This window comes from Chiloscyllium plagiosum, unplaced genomic scaffold (assembly GCF_037043375.1).
Source record: "Chiloscyllium plagiosum isolate Xiang-an unplaced genomic scaffold, Cpla_swu_hap1 HiC_scaffold_2, whole genome shotgun sequence".
NCBI classification, from domain to species: domain Eukaryota; kingdom Metazoa; phylum Chordata; class Chondrichthyes; order Orectolobiformes; family Hemiscylliidae; genus Chiloscyllium; species Chiloscyllium plagiosum.
The window spans coordinates 106707735-106733163 of NW_028270140.1; the positions used below are offsets into that span (position 1 = coordinate 106707735).

General features: G+C 40.9%; 1 protein-coding gene across 1 annotated transcript in view; it reads left to right on the forward strand.

Annotated features, from left to right (window-relative positions):
• Nucleotides 1-10288: 10288 nt before the first annotated feature.
• LOC122559500 (ATP-dependent clpX-like chaperone, mitochondrial) overlaps nucleotides 10289-25429 on the forward strand; it is a 59944-nt gene continuing 44803 nt past the window's right edge. The window contains exons 1-5 of the mRNA XM_087993483.1: nucleotides 10289-10501; nucleotides 12846-12969; nucleotides 20576-20727; nucleotides 21893-22055; nucleotides 24925-25077. Of these exons, the coding sequence (XP_087849609.1) occupies nucleotides 10424-10501; nucleotides 12846-12969; nucleotides 20576-20727; nucleotides 21893-22055; nucleotides 24925-25077 (670 nt within the window). The 5' untranslated portion in view covers nucleotides 10289-10423. The remainder of the gene's footprint in view (nucleotides 10502-12845; nucleotides 12970-20575; nucleotides 20728-21892; nucleotides 22056-24924; nucleotides 25078-25429) is intronic.

The following is a 25429-nucleotide window of genomic DNA, read 5'->3' on the forward strand; positions in this document are numbered from 1 at the left end:
ATGTTAGCTTGCTGTCTCTCCGTGCATACTGCCAGTCCTGCTGCGAGCCCCGGCATTTGTTGCTTTCAGTGTAGATTCCAGCATCTCGGTGTTGGGGCCGCAGCTATACACGTTATATATTAATGATCTGGATGAAGGGACTGAGGGCATTCTAGCGAAGTTTGCCGATGATACGAAGATAGGTGGACAGGCAGGTAGTACTGAGTAAGTGGGGAGGTTGCAGAAGGATCTAGACAGTTTGGGAGAATGGTCCAGGAAATGGCTGATGAAGTTCAATGTGAGCAAATGCGGGGTCTTGCACTTTGGAAAAAAGAATACAAGCATGGACTACTTTCTAAACAGTGAGAAAATTCATAAAGCCAAAGTACAAAGGGATCTGGGAGTGCTAGTCGAGGATTCTCTAAAGGTAAACATGCAGGTTGAATCTGTGATTAAGGAAGCAAATGCAATGTTGTCATTTATCTCAAGAGGGTTGGAATATAAAAGCACCGTTGGGCTACTGAGACTTTATAAAGCTCTGGTTAGGCCCCATTTGGAGTGCTGTGTCCAGTTTTGGGACCCACACCTCAGGAGGGACATACTGGTACTGGAGCGTGTCCAACGGAGATTCACATGGATGATCCCTGGAATGGTAGGTCTAACATACGAGGAACGGCTGAGGATCCTGGGATTGTACTCATTGGAGTTTAGAAAGTTAAGGGGAGATCTAATAGAAACTTACAAGATAATACATGGCTTGGAAAGGGTGGACGCTAAGAAATTGTTTCTGTTAGGCGAGGAGACTAGGACCCATGGGCACAGCCTTAAAATTAGAGGGGGTCAATTCAGAACAGAAACGCGGAGACATTTCTTCAGCCAGAGAGCGGTGGGCCTGTGGAATTCATTGCCGCAGAGTGCAGTGGAGGCCGGAACGCTAAATGTCTTCAAAGAATTAAGGGCTACGGGGAGAATGCGGGTAAGTGGAGTTGAAATGCCCATCAGCCATGATTACATGGCGGAGTGGACTCGATGGGCCGAATGGCCTTACTTCCACCCCTATGTCTTATGTCTAATGGTCTTATCTGCAGTAATTTGCTCCTAAATAGTCCTAAAAATATTAGCTTTGCTGAAAATAAATGAGAGATTCCAGGCCACCTCAAATAAAGGCAGATGGGATCAGTTTAGAATGGCATTATGGTTGGCCTTGATATGGTGGGCTGAAGGGCCTGTTCCTGTGCTGTACTGTTCTATATTTCTATGTTCTATTTATAGGAACAAATGGATAAATTGAGATGTTTTGTAACAATTCACCCTTGATAAATAGCAAAGATGCTAAGCTGCTAACACTATCCATTTAGGGCCAGCGCTCAGAAATTCAACATGTGGACCAGTATAATGTTCTTTGTTACAATATTACAACTGTGCTGGAAGGAATCTACTGGTATTCAAGCCTGACTCCTTGAGTCACACCATTAGTACTGATTCAGTCACCAAATGGCTGATTACTTTCTAAAAGCAAATTGGCAACTATTAGTACACATTCTCCATAGTTTCTTCCAAAGCCAGGTTTTTGTGCACTTAAGGGCAATGAAGCCATATCTCTTATCACCCCAAAGTTTTATTTTACTGTTTTCCCAAATTCATTGGATTTTCTATAATTAGTGAATGAATCACAGTCCATATTAAACCATTGACCTAGTTTCCAAAAAACCACATAAGGTCATTTGCATCTTGGTTAATTGAGAAAGTGCCCAAAAAATATCTTCAAGTTTTTCACACAGTCCATAAATACGTAACTCATCTATTGTTTTTAATCTACAACTGGCCAAGCTAACTGGCCTTCTTCCCCATTATACCATATTATCACTCCAAGATTTGTACAATGTATTTGCCTACCAAACTACCTGAATCTATTCCAGTTTCTTTTTACACATCATACATTGAGGCCTGGATGTCATGGTCATTTCACAAACTAGCATCTTTTTTATTGTTCTAAATTTCTTTTACACCACAGTCAGAATGTTTGCACCTGTTGCAACTCTTTGCCTTTTTTTTCAGATATGAGTTAGTCATGCTCGCCACCTCAGAAAGTTGTGAATTCATGTTCTGTAGCATGTTCCAGGCAAATATTTCACCACAGTACTGGAGATATGCCTCTTTTGAACAAGATATTAAACTAAGGCGTCATCTATGCTCTCAGTTGGATATCACAGATGTCATGGCAATACTTCAGAACAAGAGTGGGGAAGTTCTCTGAAGAGCTGTGACCAATATCTCTACCAACACCTCAAATAGATGATCTGCACAATTTCACTTCTGTTTGCTGGGTATAAGTTGTCAGCTGTATTTGACACATTAAAATCTAACTAGGGCGGCGTGGTGGCTCAGTGGGTAGCACTGCTGCCTCACATCAGCAGGGACTGGCTTCAATTCCAGCCTCAGGTGACTGTCTGTGTGGAGTTTGCACATTCTCCCCATGTTTGCGTGGTTTTCCTCCATGTGCTCCAGTTTCCTCCCACAATTCAAAGATGTGCAGGTCAGGTGAATTGCCCATAAAATTCAGGGATGTGTAAGTTAGTGCATTAGTCAGGGGTAAATGTAGAGTAATAGGATAGAGGAATGGATTTGGATGGACTTGTTGGGGCAAAAGGGCTTATGACTATGTTACAATTACCTCATTGACTGTAATGCACTTTAGGACATCCTGAAATTGTGAAAGATGCTTTATAAATCCAAGCTTTCTTTCTGCTATTTTCCAGAACTAGAGGGTATAGGTTTATGGTGAGAGGGGAAAAATTTAAAGGGGACCTAAGGGGCAACTTTTTCATGCAGAGGGTGGTGCATGTATGGAAAGAGCTGCCAGAGGAGGTGGTGGAGGCTGGTTCAGTTACAACATTTAAAAGACATCTGGATAGGTATATGAATAGGAAGGGTTTAGAGGGATATGAGCCATGCGATGGCAAATGGGACTAGATTAGTTTAGACTATCTGGTGAGCATGGATGAGTTAAACTGAAGGCTCTGTTTCTGTGCTGTACATCTCAATGACTCTATAAATTCACATTCTGGCTATTTAAAAAAGAAAATCCCACCACCTAGCCCCACTCCCCTTTTATTTTCTCTTTATTTAATGCCCAACCAATGTTTAAATATGCTGGCCAAGCATCAAGGACTCATTGTAAACTTGACAATAAAATTTTAGACATTTAACCTATAACTTTCCTTTAAGACAGTTTGAAATATAACTGAATATTGGTGAAGATAGGACCATTTATTTAATGAGGTAAATACTAATTCACACTGGGAAGATGTATACCAACAATGATGGCATATATGGTGAAGCTGGAGAATCGATCCTTAGATTGCAAAGCATTGCATGAGAAAAAGATGTTACATTCATGATTAGGTTCTTTTGGAGAGGATGACATATTAATGATTATATTAAAGATTGATTTTCTTCTCACCTGGTTATTAATCATGTGCAGGAATTTCCTCCTATTAAATAGGAAAATGGGAAGACTTCAGTAACAAGATAACGAGAATCCAGAGAAAGTATATTCCTGCTGGGGTGAAAGGAAAGGCTGGTGGGTATAGGGAATGCTGGATGACTAAAGAAATTGAGGGTTTGGTTAAGAAAAAGAAGGAAGCATATGTCAGGTATAGACAGGATAGATCGAGTGAATCCTTAGAAGAGTATAAAGGTAATAGGAGTATACTTAAGAGGGAAATCAGGAGGGCAAAAAGGGGACATGAGATAGCTTTGGCAAATAGAATTAAGGAGTATCCAAAGGGTTTTTACAAATACATTAAGGATAAAAGGGTAACTAGGGAGAGAATAGGGCCCCTCAAAGATCAGCAAGGCGGTCTTTGTGTGGAGCCGCAGGAGATGGGGCAGATACTAAATTAGTATCTGCATCAGTATTTACTGTGGAAAAGAATATGGAAGGTATAGAAAGTAGCGAACTAGATGGTGACACCTTGCAAAATGTCCATATTACAGAGGAGGAAGTGCTGGATGTCTTGAAACGCATAAAGGTGGATAAATCCCAGGACCTGATCAGGTGTACCCTAGAACTCTGTGGGAAGCTAGAGAAGTGATTGCTGGGCCTCTTGCTGAGATATTTCTATCATCGATAGCCACGGGTGAGGTGCCGGAAGTCTGGAGGTTGGCTAACATGGTGCCACTCTTTAAGAAGGGTAGTAAGGACATACCAGAGAACTATAGACCAGTGAGCCTGACGTCAGTAGTGGGCAAGTTGTTGGAGGGAATCCTGAGGGACAGGATGTACATGTATTTGGAAAGGCAAGGACTGATTAGGGACAGTCAACATGGCTTTGTGTGTGGGAAATCATGTCTCACAAACTTGATTGAGTTTTTTGAAGAAGCAACAAAGAGGATTGATGAAGGCAGAGCGGTAGATGTGATCTATATGGACTTCAGTAAGGCATTTGACAAGGGAACTAACTTGTGATATATTGAAAAGTTTCCATATTACAGAGGAGGAAGTGCTAGATGTCTTGAAATGCATGAAAGTGGATAAATTCCCAGGACCTGATCATGTGTACCCGAGAACTCTGTGGGAGGCGAGTGAAGTGTTGCTGGGCCTCTTACTGAGACATTTGTATCATCAATAGTCACAGGTGAGGTGCCAGAAGACTGGAGGTTGGCTAACGTGGCGGCACTATTTAAGAAAGGTGATAAGGACAAGCCAGGGAACTATAGACCGGTGAGCCTGAAGTTGGTGGTGGGCAAGTCTTTGGAGGGAATCATGAAGGACAGGTGATACATGTATTTGGAAAGGCAAGGACTGATTAGGGATAGTCAACATGGCTTTGTGCGTGAGAAATCATGTCTCACAAATTTGATTGAGTTTTTTGAAGAAGTAACAAAGAGGATTGATGAGGGCAGAGCGGTAGATGTGATCTGTATGACTTCAGTAAGGCGTTCGACAAGGTTTCCCATGGGAGACTGGTTAGCAAGGTTAGATCTCATGGAATACAGGGAGAACTAGCCATTTGGATACAGAACTGGCTCAAAGATAGAACACAGCGGGTAGTGGTGGTGGGTTGCTTTTCAGACTTGAGGCCTGTGACCAGTGGAGTGCCACAAGGATCGGTGCTGGGTCCTCTACTTTTTGTCATTTACATTAATGATTTGGATGTGAGCATACGAGGTACAATTAGTAAGTTTGCAGATGACACCAAAATTGGAGGTGTAGTGGACAGTGAAGAAGGTTACCTCAGATTATAACAGGATCTTGATCAGATGGGCCAATGGGCTGAGAAGTGGCAGATGGAATTTTATTCAGATAAATGTGAGGTGCTGTATTTTGGGAAAGCAAATCTTAGCAGGACTTATACGCTTAATAGTATGTCCTAGAGAGTGTTGATGAACAAAGAGACCTTGGAGTGCAGGTTCATAGCTCCTTGAAAGTGGAGTCGCAGGTAGATAGGATAGTGAAGAAGGCATTTGGTATGCGTTCCTTTATTGGTCGGAGTATTGAGTACGGGAGTTGGGAGGTCATGTTGCGGCTGTACAGGACATTGGTTAGGCCACTGTTGGAATATTGCATGCAATTCTGGTCTCCTTCCTATTGGAAAGATGTGAAAATTGAAAGGGTTCAGAAAAGATTTACAAGGATGTTACCAGGGTTGGAGGATTTGAGCTATGGGGAGAGGCTGAACAGGCTGGGGCTGTTTTCCCTGAAGTATCGGAGACTGCGGGGTGACCGTATAGAGGTTTACAAAATTATGAGGGGCATGGATAGGATAAATAGACAAAGTCTTTTCCCTGGGGTGGGGGAGTCCAGAACCAGAGGGCATAGATTTAGGGTGAGAGGGGAAAGATATAAAAGGGGCCTAAGGGGCAACTTTTTCACGCAGAGGGTGGTACAAGTATGGAATGAGCTGCCAGAGGAAGTGGTGGAGGCTGGTACAATTGCAACATTTAAGAGGCATTTGGATGGGTATATGAATAGGAAGGGTTTGGAGGGATACGGGCCGGGTGCAGGCAGGTGGGACTAGACTGAGTTGGGGTATCTGGTCGGCGTAGATGGGTTGGACCGAAGGGTTTATTTCCATGCTGTACATCTCTATGACTCTATGACTCTAATAGGAAGTCTTATGTCATTGCTTTTGCTGCTACTCTGAACTCTGTTTCCTAGTTACTGACTGTGGTCCCTAGTCACTGACAATTTTTTTGGCAATTTGAGACCAAATAAATCTGTTCACAACCTGGATGTGTTATTTGACCCTGAGATAAGCTTCCACCATGTATTCATGTCATGACTAATACTAATTCCCTTATTTGATTTTGTCCCTGTCTCAGCTCATGTGCAGCTAAAACCCTCACTCATAGCTTTGTTATCTCTACATTTGACTATTTCATGCATTCTTGGCTACTCTTCCTGGCTGTCCTCTGAAAACCTGAAATTATCCAAAATTTTGCTGCTTGTGTCTAAAGGCCATTAGATAAAGGAGTAGAATTAGGAAATCAGCCCAAGTCTGCTCCAGCATTCAATGAGATCATGACTGATCTGATACTCCTCAGCTCCAATTTCCTGTCACTTCCCAATAACCTTTGATTTAGACAGTTTAGGAAACGGCTGATGAAATTCAACGTGAACAAATGCGAGCTCTTGCACTTTGGAAAAACAAATACAGGCATGGACTATTTTCTAAACAGTGAGAAGATTCATAAAGCCAAAGTACAAAGGGATCTGGCAGTGCTGGTCGAGGATTCTCTTAAGGTTGAATTGCAGGTTGAGGCCATGATTAAGAAAGTAAATGTAATGTTGTCATTTATCTCAAGAGGTTTGGAATATAAAAGCAGCGATATGCTTCTAAGACTTTATAAAGCTCTAGTTAGCTCCCATTTAGACTATTGTGTCCAATTTTGGGTCCCACACCTCGGGAGGGACATATTGGCACTGGAGCGTGTAAAATTCACAAAGTTGATCCCTGGAATGGTAGGCCTAACATACAATGAATGGCTGAGGATCCTGGGATTGTATTCATTAGAGTTTAGACGGTTGAGGAGAGATTTCATAGAAAATTTCAAGATAATGCATGGCTTAGAAAGGGTGGACACTGGGAATTTGTTTCCGTTAGGCGGGAATACTAGGACCCGTGGGCACAGTCTTAGAATTAGAGGGGGTCAATTTAGAATGGAAATGAGACATTTCTTCAGCCAGAGAGTGGTGGGCCTGTGGAATTCATTGCCACAGAGCACAGTGGAGTCAGGGATGTTAAATGTCTTCAAGGCAGAGATTGATAAATTCTTGATCTCACAAGGAATTAAGGGCTACGGGGAGAGTGCGAGTAATTGGAGTTGAAATGCTCTGTTCTGATTAAATGGGAGGGTAGACTCAATGGGCGGAATGGCTTTACTTCCACTCCTATGTCTTATTGTCTTATGGATTCCCTTACATATTAGTAAGGGCATATATTTAACAAACCACCCTCAACATTTAAGTGGCATCTGGATGGGTACATGAAAAGGGAGGGTTTAGAGGCATACAGGCTAAATGCTGGCAAATGGAACTAGGTCAGATTGGGATGTCTCCTGCACATGGATGAGTTGGAATGAAGTCTGTTTCCCTGCTCTGTGACTCTCCATAGCAGCACTATGTGGTAACGGGTTCCACAGATTTAATAATCTCTGAGAGAATAAATTTCTCCTAATTTCTGTCTTAAATGTCCAACCACTTATTCTGAGATTATGTCCACTGGTTTTCGACTCTCCTACCGAGAGAAACAACCTTTCCATATTCACCCTATCAAGTCCCCTAAGAATCTTTGTTTCAAAAAGTTTGTCTCTCATTCTTCAAATTAACTTAAAACTATAAACTGGTCCATTGTACATCAAAGGCTTAAGGCCGAAACGTTGATTCTCCTGCTCCTCGACTGCTGCCTGACCTGCTGTGCTTTTCCAGCACTGCACTCTCGACTCTGATCTCTAGCATCTGCAGTCCTCACTTTTCCCCCATTGTACAAAGAGCAAAAACCCATGGTTAGTTCTCAAGCCCCATCACTCGGTGATTGCTACAAGATCGTTGAAAATAAACTAATAATAATGAAAGTTTTTGTTAAGTTTGTTACTGTATGATAGCCCAAATGACAACATGAGTGACTCTGGCTTTGAGAAATCATCGTTGGGAGACAGCCTGAGCGGCGAACTCCAATAATACTTGTGTTTTTAACAAGGACAGCTGAGGATCCAGTTATCAACAATAACTGTGCCGCCCCGAAACTCATGTCACATAAACAGTGGCGCATACAATTTCTACAAATTTCTACAAATTTCTACTTAACATTTCTATTCTTTGTAGAACACATAAAGCCTACTCAAACGTGTGTAATAATTGCTAACAGGTTTACTGATTGTTTAATTTGTATTTAAAGTTTATCGCTTAAATCCAACAATACTGTCAATGTCCTTATTAAACGATTGGACAGTTTTAAAATTTAGTGTTACAGTGGTTTGTTCCCAGAATCAGTAAATGCTAGAGCAGGAGCTGTTCAGGTTGGATGGAAGCGGTCAAATGAAGCTTTGGGAAGTTTCACACTCTTATCGGAATCGCTGCATTATCACATTTGAACGTAAACTGAGAGGAATCAAGCAGAACAGAATCCCATTAGGAAGAATGGCCTGTTCGGTCTCAGGACTGAGATGTGTATCCATTTGTTTTTGATAGGTATCTGCGCATCATGCACATAGATGTGTGGATATGTGTTTTTCAATGAGCTGACGCAACATGTGCTACAGGATGGGGCATATTCGTTTGTTTACGTTGACAGCCACGCCGCTGAAAACGTCTTTCACCCTGTTTTGGTGCTGAGTCTTTCTTTTTCCTTCCTGCTGTCAATGGCTAAATCCATGGCTTTGAAAGCTCCGTCACAACATCAAATATAGGGAGATCCTAACAGCAGGTGACGATGTTTGGAATCATTGCAGTTGGAGCAAAAGGTAGTTTAGAATCCCGTCCTTTTGTTTTTGTTTGTCAATTTTAATAATGACGAGATGGCAGAGTCGTGTTGATCATCTGTACTGCTTACTATTAATTTGCTTGCAAAACTGACATTTCATGCTTTACCGTTGTTTAGATGGAAACTACTCCTGTGATCTTTGACTTATTATGCATACTTATTATGACCAAAACTAACGTGTGTAGGAAGTATCCCAGAGTGTAAGGCGGAGTTAAAGAGACTGCAGTCCTTTATATAATACAAAAGCATCCTCTATAATAGAATCATAGAATAGTTACAGCACAGGAGGATTAGTCAGACTTCTGTTTTCGTGGGTAAAATCTCTATGTAACGTCCTCATTCATAGAGTCATAGAGATGTACAGCACAGAAACAGATCCTTCAGTCCATCTCGTCCATGCTGACCAGATATCCCAACCCAATCTAGCCCCACCTGTCAGCACCCGGCCCATATCCCTCCAAACCCTTCCTATTCATATACCCATCCAGATGCCTCTTAAATGTTGCAATTGGACTAGCCTCCACCACTTCCTCTGGCAGCTCATTCCATACACGTACCACTCTCTGCGTGAAAAATTTGCCCATTAGGTCTCTTTTATATCTTTCCCCTCTCATCCTAAATCTAAGCCCTCTAGGTCTGGATTCCCCCATCACAGGGAAAAGACATTGTCTATTTATCCTATCCATGCCCCTCATGATTTTATAAACCTCTATAAGGTCACCCCTCAGTCTCCGACACTCCAGGGAAAACATCCCTAGCCTACTCAACCTCTCCCTTTAGCTCAATTCCATAGCAATTTATGTAAAGTCGGTTTTGATCTGCACCAGTTCTAGGCTCTTATGTTTAATATAATTAAAACTTTCTTGATATGAATACAATTAATTGCAATATCAGGCAAATTACTCTTTAAATAGTTTCAGAACTGACCTATGCTTTATCCCTATCGGTACTGGAATAACATGCAGCCTTCGTGTGGAGCTGCAGGCGTTGGGGGACATACTAAATGAGTATTTTGCATCAGTGTTTACTGTGAAAAAGGACATGGAGGATATAAAATGTAAGGAAATAAATGGTGACATCTTGAAAAATGTCCATATTACAGAGGAGGAAGTGCTAGATGTCTTGAAAGTGGATACATTGCCAGGACCTAATCATGTGCCTTCTAGAACTCTGTGGGAAGCTAGAGAAGTGTTGCTGGGCCTCTTACTGAGACATTTGTATCATTAATAGTCACAGGTGAGGTGCCGGAAGACTGGATGTTGGCTAACGTGGTGCCACTATTTAAGAAAGGTGATTAGATTAGATTACATTACATTACTCAAAATGAACAGAAGACACGCTCTGAGTGCTTCAATCTTTTGTTGTTCATAGCCTGCCAAGTTTTAGTGCCTGCTACCAAACTTCTAGCCATAGCAGCAACATCTTGTGAACTGATCCATAAGCCAGCATGTAGCCCAATGAGAACATTTTCCGTAACTCCTATATTTAGCAAAAAGGATGAAGACTGTGATAAAGGTAATCCATGGAACAAAAAGGTATGACAGTGATTTTATATTTTACCTTTTGCTGGTACAATCTTGATACATAAAGAGTATCTGCTTTTATTATCTTCTTTAATGCTGAAATTTTAAGCAATTCAACTAGAAAATCCCACAAAATAGGACTCTCCTTTTCCTTCACTACTAAGCTGTGATGTTATATAGAAATTACCATATGGTCAGAGTTTGCAGTGAACATTCTCACAGACAGTAATCCTAACTGTTGTGTCCACTCTGTGTCCATATCTCAATCCCTATTTTCTTTAATTGGCATACTAACTGCTGTAAGATCAGGCTTACACTCTTGTAAAACAATTTTAGTAGGCATTATTAAACTTAACATCATACAAGGTCTGAGAATTAAGACAACCTTTGAAATCTTACATACTCAAATCCGAATTCCATGTGACCTAATGACACAGACACAGTTCCTCCCATACATGCTCCTCAAGCTATTTCTAGCATTGAGGTATAGTCAACCCGTTATACCATGCTATCCTCTTGCTAAATATTGCTTTGGTCCTGACTTCAATTTGTAATTCAAGCTGTTCTATTTATTGCCTAATTCTACACTTTATGTATTTTTATGATAAGCCCTTTGAGTTGCCATTTTTTTTTTCTGTCCATCAAGGGGCCAGTGAACAGATTTAAAGTAAGCAGCCCAAGGCTTACAGGGATGTGAGGAAAAGCTTTCTCATTCAGACGATGGTGGGAATCTGGAATTTACCACTGCAATATTAGAGGCAGAAACACACAAAACATTCAAAAACTATGTAAGGCTATGGGCCAAGTGCAGGAAAATGGAATGAGAATAGTTTCAACAATAGACATACAGGGAAACATTGGTTTTATTGTCCCTTTCCCAATCTATCCCCATTCAGAAAATAACTTGCCTTCCTGTTTTTGTGACCAGAAAGGATAAGCACACATTTATTCACACTATACTTCATCTGCTATGCATTTGCCTACTCACTCAACTTGTCCAAATCACACCAAAGCACCTCTGAATCCTCCTCCCAGTTCACCCTCCAGCCAGCTCATTCTAGAACATTCCCCCTCCCTTGTTGGGCTTTGTACATACAACCAAAATAAAATTGTCGCGGATGCAATTGAAGAACTTTACTCTATCTTTACCTTGCACAGTAACTCAATTAATACTTGAGCTGTTAAAATCCCGTACTCTACTGTATCATTATTCTTAAGCTTTTCTGAAAGTTCATCATATATTCAAACCTCTCCCTGATAGTTTGGTGCAAAACGTACACACTCAACAGCACGTATTTGCTCAATTTGTGTTTTTACTTCCACTAAACGGCCAAATTTGATGATTCTTCCAAGACCTCATCCATCCTCACTGCTATAATTGATTTCATAATCAATATTGAGATCCCCTGCCATCTCACCTGAAAACCCCAAAAACAGTAATGTTGCATTGCCAGACCTGCCCATCTACCAGCCAAGTCGTGGTCACAGCTAAACTCCAAAATACTCATCTGTGCCTTCAGCATATCTGCCTTACTCCTCAGGCGTCTTGTTTTAAAATATATTCCATCTAACTTTGCTAAACTTCATCCTTATCTTGTCTATGTTGCCTCTACCTTCCAGACTGTTCTGAGTCGTTACCTCACCAGCTCCTCTTAGTGATGCAGATTGCCTGTCTTGGGGTTCTTCTCACCTTGCTCACTCCTCTGTACAAAACGAGAAGTGAAATTACTGAATCAATTGTGAAGAAAGGAGGCGATATTCGGGGCTCCTGTAGATTGTGAATGTGTGGAATAAACATAACTAAATGAATGTCAGCAGGTGAATACAAAGGGAAGTTCTGACTGTTTGTGATATTACATGATGGGGAAGGAAATATTCAAACTGGTACTGAGAAGAGACAGAAAGCAGTGTCATCCTGTGCTGTTGAGACAGCTGGTGATATAAAGAACAATATCCTCATCCCTGCCTTGCTGCTTTGAAAATGTTGTTGAACTTTTTTTGGATATGAAACATCAGGTCCTGCAATAATGCTGGTGGCAATGACCTTGTTGGTTAACTTTGACCATACCCTTCTGCCTATCTGTTTTGCCAAAATATTACGAAGCATCCTTCCCATAGAAAGTGGAAGCCAGGGCTGCAACACCGTGTATGAGGTAAATTCCCTCCTTTTGATATAAAGTGGGGGGAGATCATTCAAGTTCCAACATGAACCTGAGGGCAGATCATCAAACAAAGAGAAATGAGACCCTGGATGTTAAAATTACGTGTGCCACCCAGCTGCCTTACTCTGTGCTCACCTGATTCATATTCTGAGGTAAAATCAGAGTTACTTTGTGTTTTCAATTCATTTTAACAGGATACTCATAAAAATGGAATGAAGGTAACATGTCAACAGATAAAAAAGTCTTTTGGGAAAAGAAATGAGAAGTTATGCTGTCCAAAATGTGGAAGTCAAAGTATGCTCATGGAGGCCATCACGTGTAAGTCTAGGAAAAGTAGCTTGTACTGTTAGCTCTACTGTGCTATCACTATTGCCAATCAACCCAGCTAACTCCAAACATTGTGTAAGATCTTGTAAAAATAAAAGTAATTTTTGCAGATAAGTATTCTATATATTGGGTGGCATACGCATGTTCATTGCATGTTGGACGTGCGCCACACACCATCTATTATTCCTAATATTGCATAAGATCTTGATAAAATATCTCATGGAATTATTTAAAAAAAAAGAATTCTTTCATTGTCTTTGTCAGTATTTATCCTTTTAATCAGTGTCTTAAAAAACATGATCTGCCATTTATTTCATTGCTGTTTGTGCAATCTTACCATGAGTAAATTGGCTAATACATTCTGTCCATGCTGAGACCTGTCGTCTCTGACCCTTCTGCAAGTCTCTTTGTTCAGTCCCTCTGCTTCTCCCATTCAGCCCTTGCTGCTCTTTTCCTAACCCTAGGTCATATTATGACCAATTATAACAGCAGCCGTGTCCTCGCCCTTCTTAAAAGAAAGGTGCAAAGCATTGGTGGAGCATGTAGCAGGGACATGTGGCAGAGAGAGAGAAAAATGGAAGGAGAAGGAAGAAGGGAGAGATATGAAATCTTGGAAACAAAATGGAGAGAAGCATTTGGCAACAATGGAGCATGTGAGAGTTCTGATAGAAAAAGAAGTAGAAGACTGAGAGAAAGACATTTCAATATTTTCTGATCCAACTTTTTAGTTTTGATGAAAACTCACTGGACTTTAAATGTTAACTTTGTTTTTCTCTCTGTGGCTCAGTGGTTAGCACCGCTCCTCACAGCACCATCCTCGGATGGTACTCTGTGTGGAGTTTGCATATTCTCCCTGGGTCTGCTTGGGTTTCCTCAGGATGCCCTACTTTCCTCCCACAGTCTAAAGATGAGCGGATTATGTGCATTGGCCCTGCTAAATTGCCCATAGTGTCCAAGCTATGCAGCTTAGATGAATTAACCATGGTAAATGCAGGGTTACAGAGTTAAGGTAATGAAGTGGGTCGAGGTGGGTTGGCCTTCAGAGGATTAGTTTGGACTCAATGGGTCGAATACCCTACTTACAAACTGCAGGAATTCTATAATTCTAAAAAAAAGATGCTGTCAGACCTGCTGAGTTTCACCAGCACTCTCAACTTTTGTTTCAAATTTCCAGCATCCATGGTTCTTTATGTTAATTTCAATATTTTCTTCTGTCTATTAATTTTAATTAATTTCTAAAGGAATTAAAAACAACCTATCTGCAGATTAATTAAAGTGAATAGACAAGAAAATACTGGGGATAAACAGTGAAATAACCGCTGAGAGAATCGGAGGAAAACAAAAGAAATGCAAGTTTTCTTTTTCTTTTTATTCAAAAATTATAACAGCACAAATCAGATAAGAAAGTTACAAAAATATAAATTGAAAATTCAAAATAAAAAAATGCTCAATAACATTTCAAAATTAAAGTTTCATTTAACTTAGGCAAAGCTTATTACATGCATGAAAGACATCAGAACAACTCACATGATATGAATTGGTAGGAATGTAGGTACAATTATGTTGCTAAACAGTTTAGGCATGCACTCATCAAGCCAAATGTGAGAATAAGAAATTTCAAAAAAGCACACTATTTTAATACAGGAGAAAAGTGTGTCAGTTAATTGGCTACGGTATTGCCATGGAGAAAGCGAAGAACAACTGTTTCTCCATGCTCCTCTGTAATTTCGAAAAGGCACAAGGCTTGAAAATATTGTGTATGAATGATTTCCACTTCTAGCAAGCATAATTAAGCCACATTATGAGCATCATTGATTGTCTTAACCATCAGAATTATTCAGCAAACACTGTCCAAGTGCAGAATCACAACCAACAGTGATGGTTTTGTTTTGGGTTATGCAAGCATGGTTTGGTTGAATATGGCGTGTACTGTTCCTTTAATTTTCTTAATAGTCATATGTTGTTTGATTTGAACAACCAATCATTGGGATATATAGCCAACATACAAACCTAGCAATTTCCTAATGGAATTTCTCTTGCACTTTTACAGAGTCATAGAGATGTACAGCACGGAAACAGACCCTTCGGTCCAACCTGTACATACCGACTAAATATCCCAACTCAATCTAGTCCCACCTGCCAGCACCCGGCCCATATCCCTCCAAACCCTTCCTATTCATATACCCATCCAAATGCCTCTTAAATGTTTCAATTGTACCAGCCTCCATCACTTCCTCTGGCAGCTCATTCCATTCACGTGCCACCCTCTGTGTGAAAAGTTGCCCCATAGGTCTCTTTTATATTTTTTCCCTCTCACCCTAAACCTATGCCCTCTAGTCCTGGACACTCCGACCCAAGGGAAAAGACTTTGCCTATTTACCCTATCCATGCCCCTCATAATTCTGTAAACCTCTATAAGGGCACCCCTCAGCCTCTGACGCTCCAGGGGAAACAGCCCCAGCCTGTTCAGCCTCTCCCCATAGCTCAAATCCTCCAACCCTGGCAACATCCTTGTAAATCTTTTCTGAACCCTTGCAAGTTTCACAGCATCTTTCCAATAGGAAGGAGACCAGAATTGCATGCAATATTCCAACAGTGGCCTAACCAATGCCCTGCACAGCCGCAACATGACCTCCCAACTCCTGTACTCAATACTCTGACCAATAAAGGAAAGCATACCAAACGCCTTCATCACTCTGCTATCTACCTGCAACTCCACTTTCAAGGAGCTATGAACCTGCACTCCAAGGTCTCTTTGTTCAGCAACACTCCCTAGGACCTTATCATTAAGTATATAAGTCCTGCTAAGATTTGCTTTCCCAAAATGCAGCACCTCACATTTATCTGAATTAAACTCCATCTGCCATTTCTCAGCCCATTGGCCCATCTGGTCCAGATCCTATTGTAATCTGAGGTAACCCTCTTCGCTGTCCACTACACCTCCAATTTTGATGTCATCTGCAAACTTACTAACTGTACCTCTTATGCTCTCATCCAAATCATTTATGTAAATGACAAAAAGTAGAGGACCCAGCACTGTGCTTCCTTCTCTTTCTTAACCAAATTGTCAATTTCTTTAGTCATCCAGCATTCCCTATACCTATCAGCCTTTCCTTTCACCCCAACAGGAATATACTTTCTCTGGATTCTCGTTATCTCATTTCTGAAGGCTTCCCATTTTCCAGTCAACCCTTTACCCCCAAACATCTGCCCCCATCAGCTTTTGAAAGTTCTTGCCTAATACCGTCAAAATTGGCCTTTCTCCAGTTTAGAACTTCAACTTTTAGATCTGGTCTAACCTTTTTCATCATTATTTTAAATAAACAACTCTGTAAAGAAATGTGGAAATGACAACTGCTATGTAATCAAGGACTTATATTAACTTATGGAAGTCTTTGTTGTCATGTATTCATTGCTGCAGCTGGCTTACAAGTTGAATCTTCCTGTCAATGTTGGCTCCTAGAGAGATGTGTTGACAATGTGTAGGAAGTAGGTATCTATGATAAAGTTGAAAGAGTTCAGAAAGGATTTAAAGGAATGTAGCTGAGGGCGGAGAGTTTGAGTTATAAGCAGAGGCTGAATAGGCTGGGATCAATCTTCCTGGAGCATCGGAGACTGAGGGGTGACCTTATAGAGGTTTATAAAATCATGAGGGACATGGATATGTAAATAGCCAAGGTCTTTTTCCCAGGATAGGGGAATCCAAAGCTGGAGGGTATAGGTTTAAGATGAGAGGATAAAGATTTAAAAGTGACCAACTTTTTCCTGCAAAGGGCGGTGTGTGTATGGAATGAGCCAGAAGAGGTGGAGGAGGCTGGTATAATTACAGCATTTAAAAGTCATTTGAATGGGTATATGAATCAGGAGGGTTTAAAGGGAAATGGGCCAAATGCTGGCAATTGAGACTAGATTAATTTAGGATATCAGGTCAGCATGGACGAGTTGGACCGAAGGGTTTGTTTCCATGCACTACTATTCTGTAGCTCTATGACTCTTACGTAAGCAACTTATTCCAGACATTTTTCTTCAATATGTATGAGAGGTGGAATACTGATCAGAAGTGGGCTGCTATGAATTTTGTTATGCAATGTTGAGGAACAGGCTTGCTTCTTAAATGCAGAACTGAAGAGATCAGAAGTGGCTCATAAACCTGGAGCTCAGTGGGCAATGGTACTGCAATTATCTGTGAACTGTAGATCATGTGTGTCTGTGGTGGTCAGTTTATCTTGGCATGAAGGTAACCAAATTTAAATCTAGGAGGTAGTTAATGCTCACATGAGAGGTCAGTCAGACTTTGATGAGGTAAAAAGCCACTGTCATGTAGATTTTAAAATACTCTGGGGACTATCAGTCTTGTTTGTCACAAGTCTGGATTTTGAAGGTGTTCTGTTTCAGATTTTCCATGCAAGAAGTAGGAATTAGGAAGTAGTTGCGGGATTTTGAATGGACATTCAAAACTTTAGAGCACAATCCACAGAATCTCACATTCCAGAGTGCGAGGCGTTAATTAAATTGATGAGTGCAATGCAAATTTCCTGGTGTTGTTCTTGATATACGCTTAGATTTTCTTCTGGCAATGAAGGTTCCTCTGGAGGGTCTGGAGCCACAATGTCTATGGGAGGATTTCCTCAGCCACAGAAAGCAGGCCATAGAGTCACAGAGTCATAGAGATATACAGCACAGAAACAGACGCTTCAGTACAACTCGTCCATGCCGACCAAATATCCTAACCTAATCTAGTCCCATTTGCCAACACATGGCCGATATCCCTCAACTCTTCCTATTCATATACCCATCCAGATGCCTTTTTACATGTTGTAATTGTACCAGCCTCCACCAATTCCCCTGTCAGCTCATTCAATACATGCATACATCAGATTACTGTTCATAGCCTTCAGTTCTGCATTCAACACAATCATTCCTCAACTCTTGATTGGAAAGTTGATTCTGCTGGGCTTAAATACCTCCCTCTCTAACTGGATCCTGGAATTCCTGACTGGGAGACCTCAGTCAGTCCAAATCGGGAACAGCATCTTCAAACCATCACACAGCACGGAGGTCCCCCAGGGCTATGTGCTCAGACCACTGCTGTTCACCCTGCTGACACATGACTGTGCAGCAATGCACAGCTTGGATTATATAAGTTCACTGATGATATGACTGTAATGGGTCTCATTAGCAGGAAAGACAAGTCAGCGTACAGAGAGGAGGTGCAGTGGCTAACAGACTGATGCAGAGCAAACAACCTGTCTCTGAACGTGGACAAGATGAAAGAGATGTTGTTGACTTCAGGGGGGCATGGAGCGACCACTCTTCACTGGAAATTGACGGCTCCCCTGTGGTGATCATAAAGAACACCGAATGTCTTGGTGTCCACCTGGCGGAGAATCTCACCTGCTCCCTCAACACCAGGTCCATAGCCAAGAAAGCCCAGCAGAGTCTCTACTTTCTGCGTAGTTTTGGGAAAACCCACCTCCCACCCCCATTCTCACCACATTCTACAGAGGGTTCATTGTTGTTGTTTTCCCCCTCTTTGTGAATTTTATGCCAGGTTACTCTGCATTGCAAATCAGCCATCCAGACAGCTGAGATAAATAGCACTGTGTGAATGAAGTAAGTCAGATAGGTAGCTACATTGAAGGTGGGAGATTGATAAAAAATTAGCTTTGAACTTGAGTGAAAGCATAGCATTTGTGGATAATCATCTCTGAACAATCTAACAAGAAGCTGTGAATCTGGTACCTCTCAGATAACCATATACAGTTGTATTTAATTCAATAGAGTTTTACAGAAACTTAAATTTGATGGCAGTTCTTGACTTTGTCTTCTGTTCAACCATCCTATCTTGAACTCAAACTCTCAGATGTAAAGTCAAGCTACAAAAGATTTATAACACATCTATAGAGACTGTTGATACCTGTTTTTATATTTCTAGCTTTGTATCATACTCTAATTTTCTCCAAATCTTTATTGCCTTTTACACTCCGACCAGTCTTCTGACCCACCACAAAAATTTGTGAAATTGTACGTTGTTAATTTAGTACAGTGATGTAAATTGTTGGATTTGCATGTAGAGTTTTTTTCATCTTATTTGTTGTGATTTGGGGTTTCTGGTTTTTGAATTTGTATCCAGTGAATTTTCTATGTGTATAAACGCAACAATTAACCAGTAAGTATTTCTGTAGCTATGATGATTTATTTTTTTAAAATAACAATTTTGAAGTCTGGCTTTAGTGCAATTTTTATTTATTTAGATTGTTATATGACCGAGGAATGTGAATTAGGGTGCCTCGAAGTTTGTTGGAGAGTTCCGGAACTTCGTGTGTTTAAGCTTAAGGAAATGCTCAGTTGGCTGGATAGTTGGTTTATGATGCAGAGTGACACCAACAGTGCAGGTTCAATTCCCAAACTGGCTGATGTTACCATGAAAAATTCTCCTTCTCAACCTCTCCCTTGGGTTAAACTAGTTATCTTTCTCCAATGAGAGAGCAGTCCTATGGTCAGTAAGAGGAGAAAGTGAGGTCTGCAGACGCTGGAGATCAAAACTGAAACTTTATTGCTGGAACAGCACAGCAGGTCAGGCAGCATCTAGGGAACAGAAGATTCGACGTTTCGGGCATGTGCCCGAAACGTCGAATCTTCTGTTCCCTAGATGCTGCCTGACCTGCTGTGCTGTTCCAGCAATAAAGTTTCAGCTATGGTCAGTAAGACCATGGCAACTTTAGTTTTATATTTGTAAAAGCTCTTACACTCTTATTTTGTATTCCTGGCTACTTTACTCTTTTTATTAACATTTTAATGGCTCTTTGCTGTTCCCAACCCTCAGATTTACAACTATTCTTTCCATAAGCACAATGTTCTGCATTTGCAATGACCTAAATCTTGAAATGTAATGACAGTGAAACTGTTAGCATTCAGTATCATTTCCTGTCTAAATCTGCAGCAAAAATGGAATCCATGCATGCACGGATCAATGCAGGAATCCAGAAATCTTTGGTTATTCTATATTTCGCTACAGTGTGCACTGTTGAAAGCTCCCTTGTTAGCAATCAAGTAGGAATCAATGAACTGACAAGAACTTCTACATGTACATCTGTACTCACGCTATTAAAAACCCTTGACAATGTAATATTCCATTACATGTGTTGTGACTGAGATATACCTGCCACACTAAGTTCATAATTACTGTTGAACAGTCTCACTGATCCTTAAATACACTCTTTTATACTTGTGAAATGTTTAATTTCTCTATTATGAAAACAAAATTTACATGTTTTTACTTTTTTTAATGTTCACATGCATAACTACAAGTATAAAAAAGCTTGCTTCACTTCCTGATGTTCCACCTGTGGGAATACTTCACTATGATTAGATGCTTGGCCCAGTTAATAAGATCATTGATACTCAGTGCCAGGAGATGCCCTTGACTTGGCACTACATTCAGTCTGATATTGGAAAAATGGAAATCCATGCCACATAGATTGCTAAATCCTTTTTAGCATCTTCCTCCAAGGGATAGCATAGAATGGTTTAACTTTACCAAAACTGAAATCCAGACCATGCCATACTGTATTGAAGTGTTTTTGTATTCTTCTAGATTCCACACCATTTGTAAAGTGCAAAAACTGCCAACACTTTTTTTTGATGGTGAAATCAAAGAAATCTCCTGCAAACAGCTACAAAGATGTGGAATTGTTGTACACAACTGATAAAAATGAATGTCAAATGAATCTGCCGACACCAAAGGAAGTAAGCAGCATAGTTTTATTTTATGTGTTGTTCCATTTGAACTTTAGTTCATTGGAGTATGTCTGCTAACTCCTGGTGTTTATGCTGGTCCAAAGTGGGAAGCCAGCTGGTGATGATTGAGGGAGGCAATATGACAATTCTATCCATTTCTGTCCCATCTATGTTATGTATGTGTTAATTATCATGAAAAAAAGACATTCTGTTCACTAATCCTACTGTTTTTCAATAACAGGTCCTGTCTGGAGCCTTCCACAAGCTTCTCCATCTGGCAGATAGACAGCGAGTTATTTCGATTGGCTGATTTGGGTATGAAATAACTATGTAGAAGCTATTGGGCGGCACGGTGGCACAGTGGTTAGCACTGCTGCCTCACAGCGCCAGAGACCCGGGTTCAATTCCCGCCTCAGGCGACTAACTGTGTGGAGTTTGCACGTTCTCCCCGTGTCTGCGTGGGTTTCCTCCGGGTGCTCCGGTTTCCTCCCACAGTCCCAAGATGTGCAGGTCAGGTGAATTGGTCATGCTAAATTGTCCGTAGAGTTAGGTAAGGAGTAAACGTATGGGTGGGTTGCGCTTCGGCGAGGCGGTGTGGACTTGTTGGGCCGAAGGGCCTGTTTCCACACTGTAAGTAATCTAATCTAATCTAAGCCGGTGTCCTGTCACAATGTCACCCTTTACTTAGATGTGCACAGTACACTGGCTGTGGCCAGCCTGCTCGGAGTCTGTCCTTGAAGTCAGGAGACTCTCTGAATCCCCTGTTAATATCTTTCAGCCGGGGCTCCCTGTTTGGCCCAGGTTAACAACCCCAAACAAGGATCTCATGGTCAGTAAAATCCACCTAGTTCCAATCACTAAAGTGTGAAATGGAGTAAATACATTATTTATCTTGCAGCTGTTAAATTTTGATTGATCTCTATGTTTCTGATATTTCTAGTTTTGTTCAAAGGGGTTTCTGAAGAAGGGTTATGCCTTACTCAAAACGTTAACATTGTTTCTCTTTCCACAGCTGTTGCCAGACCTGCTGAGTTTCTCCACCATTCTCTGTGCTGGTTTCACATTTCCAGCATTCACAGAATTTTACTTCCATGACAGCATTTGCATCCGGCTTCCAGTTTAATGGCCTGGTATTTGACAGCTGTATAAATTTGTTAAATATCTTCGGTTTCAGATCCATAGATTTTTGGATCAATATGTTGTTGGTCAACATGAAGCTAAGAAAGTTCTGTCAGTGGCTGTCTACAATCACTACAAACGACTTAACAACAACATTCCATCTGAAATCACACAGCACACTGATGTGTATGGTAATAGATATGCCAGCTCACCTAAAGGTAAGTTTCATTTGGGGTTTTTGATCTTTAATATAGTAAAATTAATAATTGGCCTCGGCAAAATCAACAAACTTTTAATCAGCTTTGTTTGAGACATTTAAATTAAAAAGCTTTGTAGTTACATCAGAAAAGCATGACTCAGATTTAATTTTGAGAATGTATTAACTAATTAGTCCAGGGTGACAGTAGAGGTTACATGAAAGGAAAGGAAAGAAAATGACTTGTTCCTGATCACTATGAAAGTGGATGCTGCTTCTACTGCTAGTGCATTGGGGTTAAATTGCGCCTCATCTTTTTTTTATGCACTACACAGCCATATAAAGTCTCAAAACAGTATTGTGCAACATTCCATCACGCAAACAGACAGATCATAACAGATGTTATGTTAAGCTGCTGCTCCCGTTTTGGAATTTCCTACATCAACAAGTGCCCTGAAAGATAGAGTATAGGGTGGAATCTTATTGGGGAAAAAAGCCCCAGCCTATTCAGCATGTCACTATAACTCAAATCCTTCAGTCCTGGCATCATTCTTGTAACTGTTTTCTGCACCCTCTGAAGTCCTTCTTATAGAAGAGCGATGAGAATTGTACATAGTCTTCTAAAAGTGGCCTCACCAATGTCTTGTTCACCAGCAACATGACATCTGAACTCCTACTCAATGTTCTGACTGATGAAGGCAAACATGCCAAATGCCTTCTTCACTACCCTGTCAACCTGTGACTCCATTTTCAAGGAAGTGTGCACCTGAACCCCCAGGTGTCTTTGTTTGGCAACACTCTGCAGGGCATTGACTGTGTATGTCCTTTCCTGGTTTGCCTTGCCTAACTGCAACACCTCACGTTTATCTAAAGTAAAGTCATAGTTTTCTGCAGGCCTCAGTCAAGTCAACGGTATAGCCTTCACTCAGGGGCTTTGGAGCAGTAAGTCAAGGGCAGTTTCCAATACTAGTCCAGTTCCTGCTGAGGATGGTCAGGATTGTTTTCAGTTATGAGATGAGGAACCAAAGGACTGCCAATGCAGAATCCGTCTTTACCTTTTCAGGCTGATGGTGGGCTGATTTACACATGGAATGAAAGAGAGGAAGAAGCAAGTGGATGGCACAGCTCTTAATGTTTGTGGTGGAGGAGAGATGTGAGTGATTAGTCAGTGCAGAGGGATTCCAGGATTAGTGGTGCCAGGGATTAATGTGGGTGAGGACGAGTGGGGAAGATGTTGCAGGCAATAACAAGAGTGGTAGAGTATTGACCCTGGTGAGAGGTAGGTACAGTAGCAGAGATAGAGTGAGTGTGTGGTATTGGACAGTATGGAGAAGGCTATTAACATACTTCCTAAATTGCTGGGCTTTCTTTCAGTTGGCTCAGACTGCTTTACCCAGGTGGCAAACTTGAACCAGGCTGGCCATGTTGGTTTTGGAGGAAGAGGAAGTTCCCCCAGTGCACTTCCCCATCCAGCAGGAGCTCCAGTTCACAAAATAGGTTGTTGATTTCCCCATGTCTGCCATGTCCAGGGCAAATGCCAAAAACCCTGCAGGGCACCTCTGGACTGCCAGGGTATTTCCCTGTCAACCTGTGACTCCACTTTCAAGGAAGTGTGCACCTGAACCCCCAGGTGTCTTTGTTCGGCAACACTCTGCAGAGCACTACCATTGACTGTGTATGACCTTTCCTGGGCATTTCCAGGTGCACAATGGGTTTTTAAAGATGACACCTGTGCCAGGGTTGCCATTCAGTTCTAGGTCCAGTGTGGGTGCATTGTTCTGGAAACAGCATGTGGTAAGATGGGGTGGAAATCAGACATGACACTTACCATGCAGCTGACAACAGTAAATTAATGGGGCAAATTTTGTAAGATTCGGTAAGAAACCTCACAGCCTCACAGCAAGAGTCACTCCACTAAACATGAAACAGCTTGAATTTATCTGAAAAAAACAGAAAATTCAGCCTGTAGTGTGGCAGTGAGTCACCTGCATTATGTTTAGTTGATCTGATTGAACAACTGTCAGTATGTGTGAGCCGTGAATCAAGAGTATGAGGATTGCTGAGTGTATGACTGGTACATCAGAACATATAAATATTGGGAACGCATCTTTATTGATAGAGATTATTGTTGGGTGAGTGACAAGGTTAAGTGACTTGATTGGATGATGAGGTTAGTGGTACAGCTGCTAAGATATCCCATTTGAGTTTTGAACTCTCTTTTGCAACAAATACCAGATTTTTAAAAAATTGTCATGTTCATATTCTAAGAACTATACTGCTTGCATTGAGCTTTGCTACTTGCTCCCATTGCCAATTGGCTACATGCCTCAAATACTTTTTGTCCACCTGCAAATGCAGAATGTCTCTCGTCATCTCTATGACCTGTACCAAAGTCTCAAGCACAGTGTAAGAAAACCGTTGTGCCTGTCCTATTGCATGTTGTGCCATTCTTCAGAACATTAGTCCACAGAATCTGGTCACAAAGAACTCTCCATCACTTATTTCAGCTGCAACATGCTTCCTGGTTATGCTCTTACATAGCACGTCACTTGTGGTATTGAGTGCCTTGCAGATATGCAGCTCCAATCTGCAATACATGTAGCAGTGAATACACACTGTGATAACAGGGACTAGCAAGTTGAATCAGTTTAATGCCTACAAAACAATGAATGTGTATGTATTAATACTACATTTTCAGTGCTTGTTTCTATAGATTATGCAATTGAGCATCTCACCATACACAAGAAAAATTCAATTTATAATTCCATCTTATACTTCATTTATAGATTAATTGCTAGATTGAGGATTTTTTTGCCAGAATATCAAAGCAACATGAAAAGCATTGCTACGAATTTTTTTTACACAAGTACTCATCTATATCTTTCCAACAGAACTGCTTCAATTAACAGGATTGATTTCACCCTCATCTTATTTATCGCAACATTCACTATCAAGGAAAGGTTTCCGCAAGAATTTTGACTCTGATCATGACTCTGTTCATCTAGACAAAAGTAATATCATACTGCTTGGTCCCACTGGCTCAGGTATGATTGAGTTTCAATAGTTTCAGAAATACATTTCTAATTATGCTATCAGTTGAATGTTATCTTTTGTTTCAGTGGGCTCAACATAGCATAAAGATATTTGCCTCTAAATGTAGGTTAATATCAAGCTTGAATAAAAATCAATCTGGCATGTACCTTGAAAAAGTTGCATTTGTATGAGTGTCATCACACTCATAGCAATGGAAAAGTTTCACATCCAGTTAATTACTTTGGAGTGTAAGCAAAGCAATCACTTTTGAACCTGGTAACATCCCAGATCGGAACGAAGAAGAATGATCCATTAATCTGCTTTTGATGGTATAGTTGAGGGAAGCATGTTGTATTCACTTTC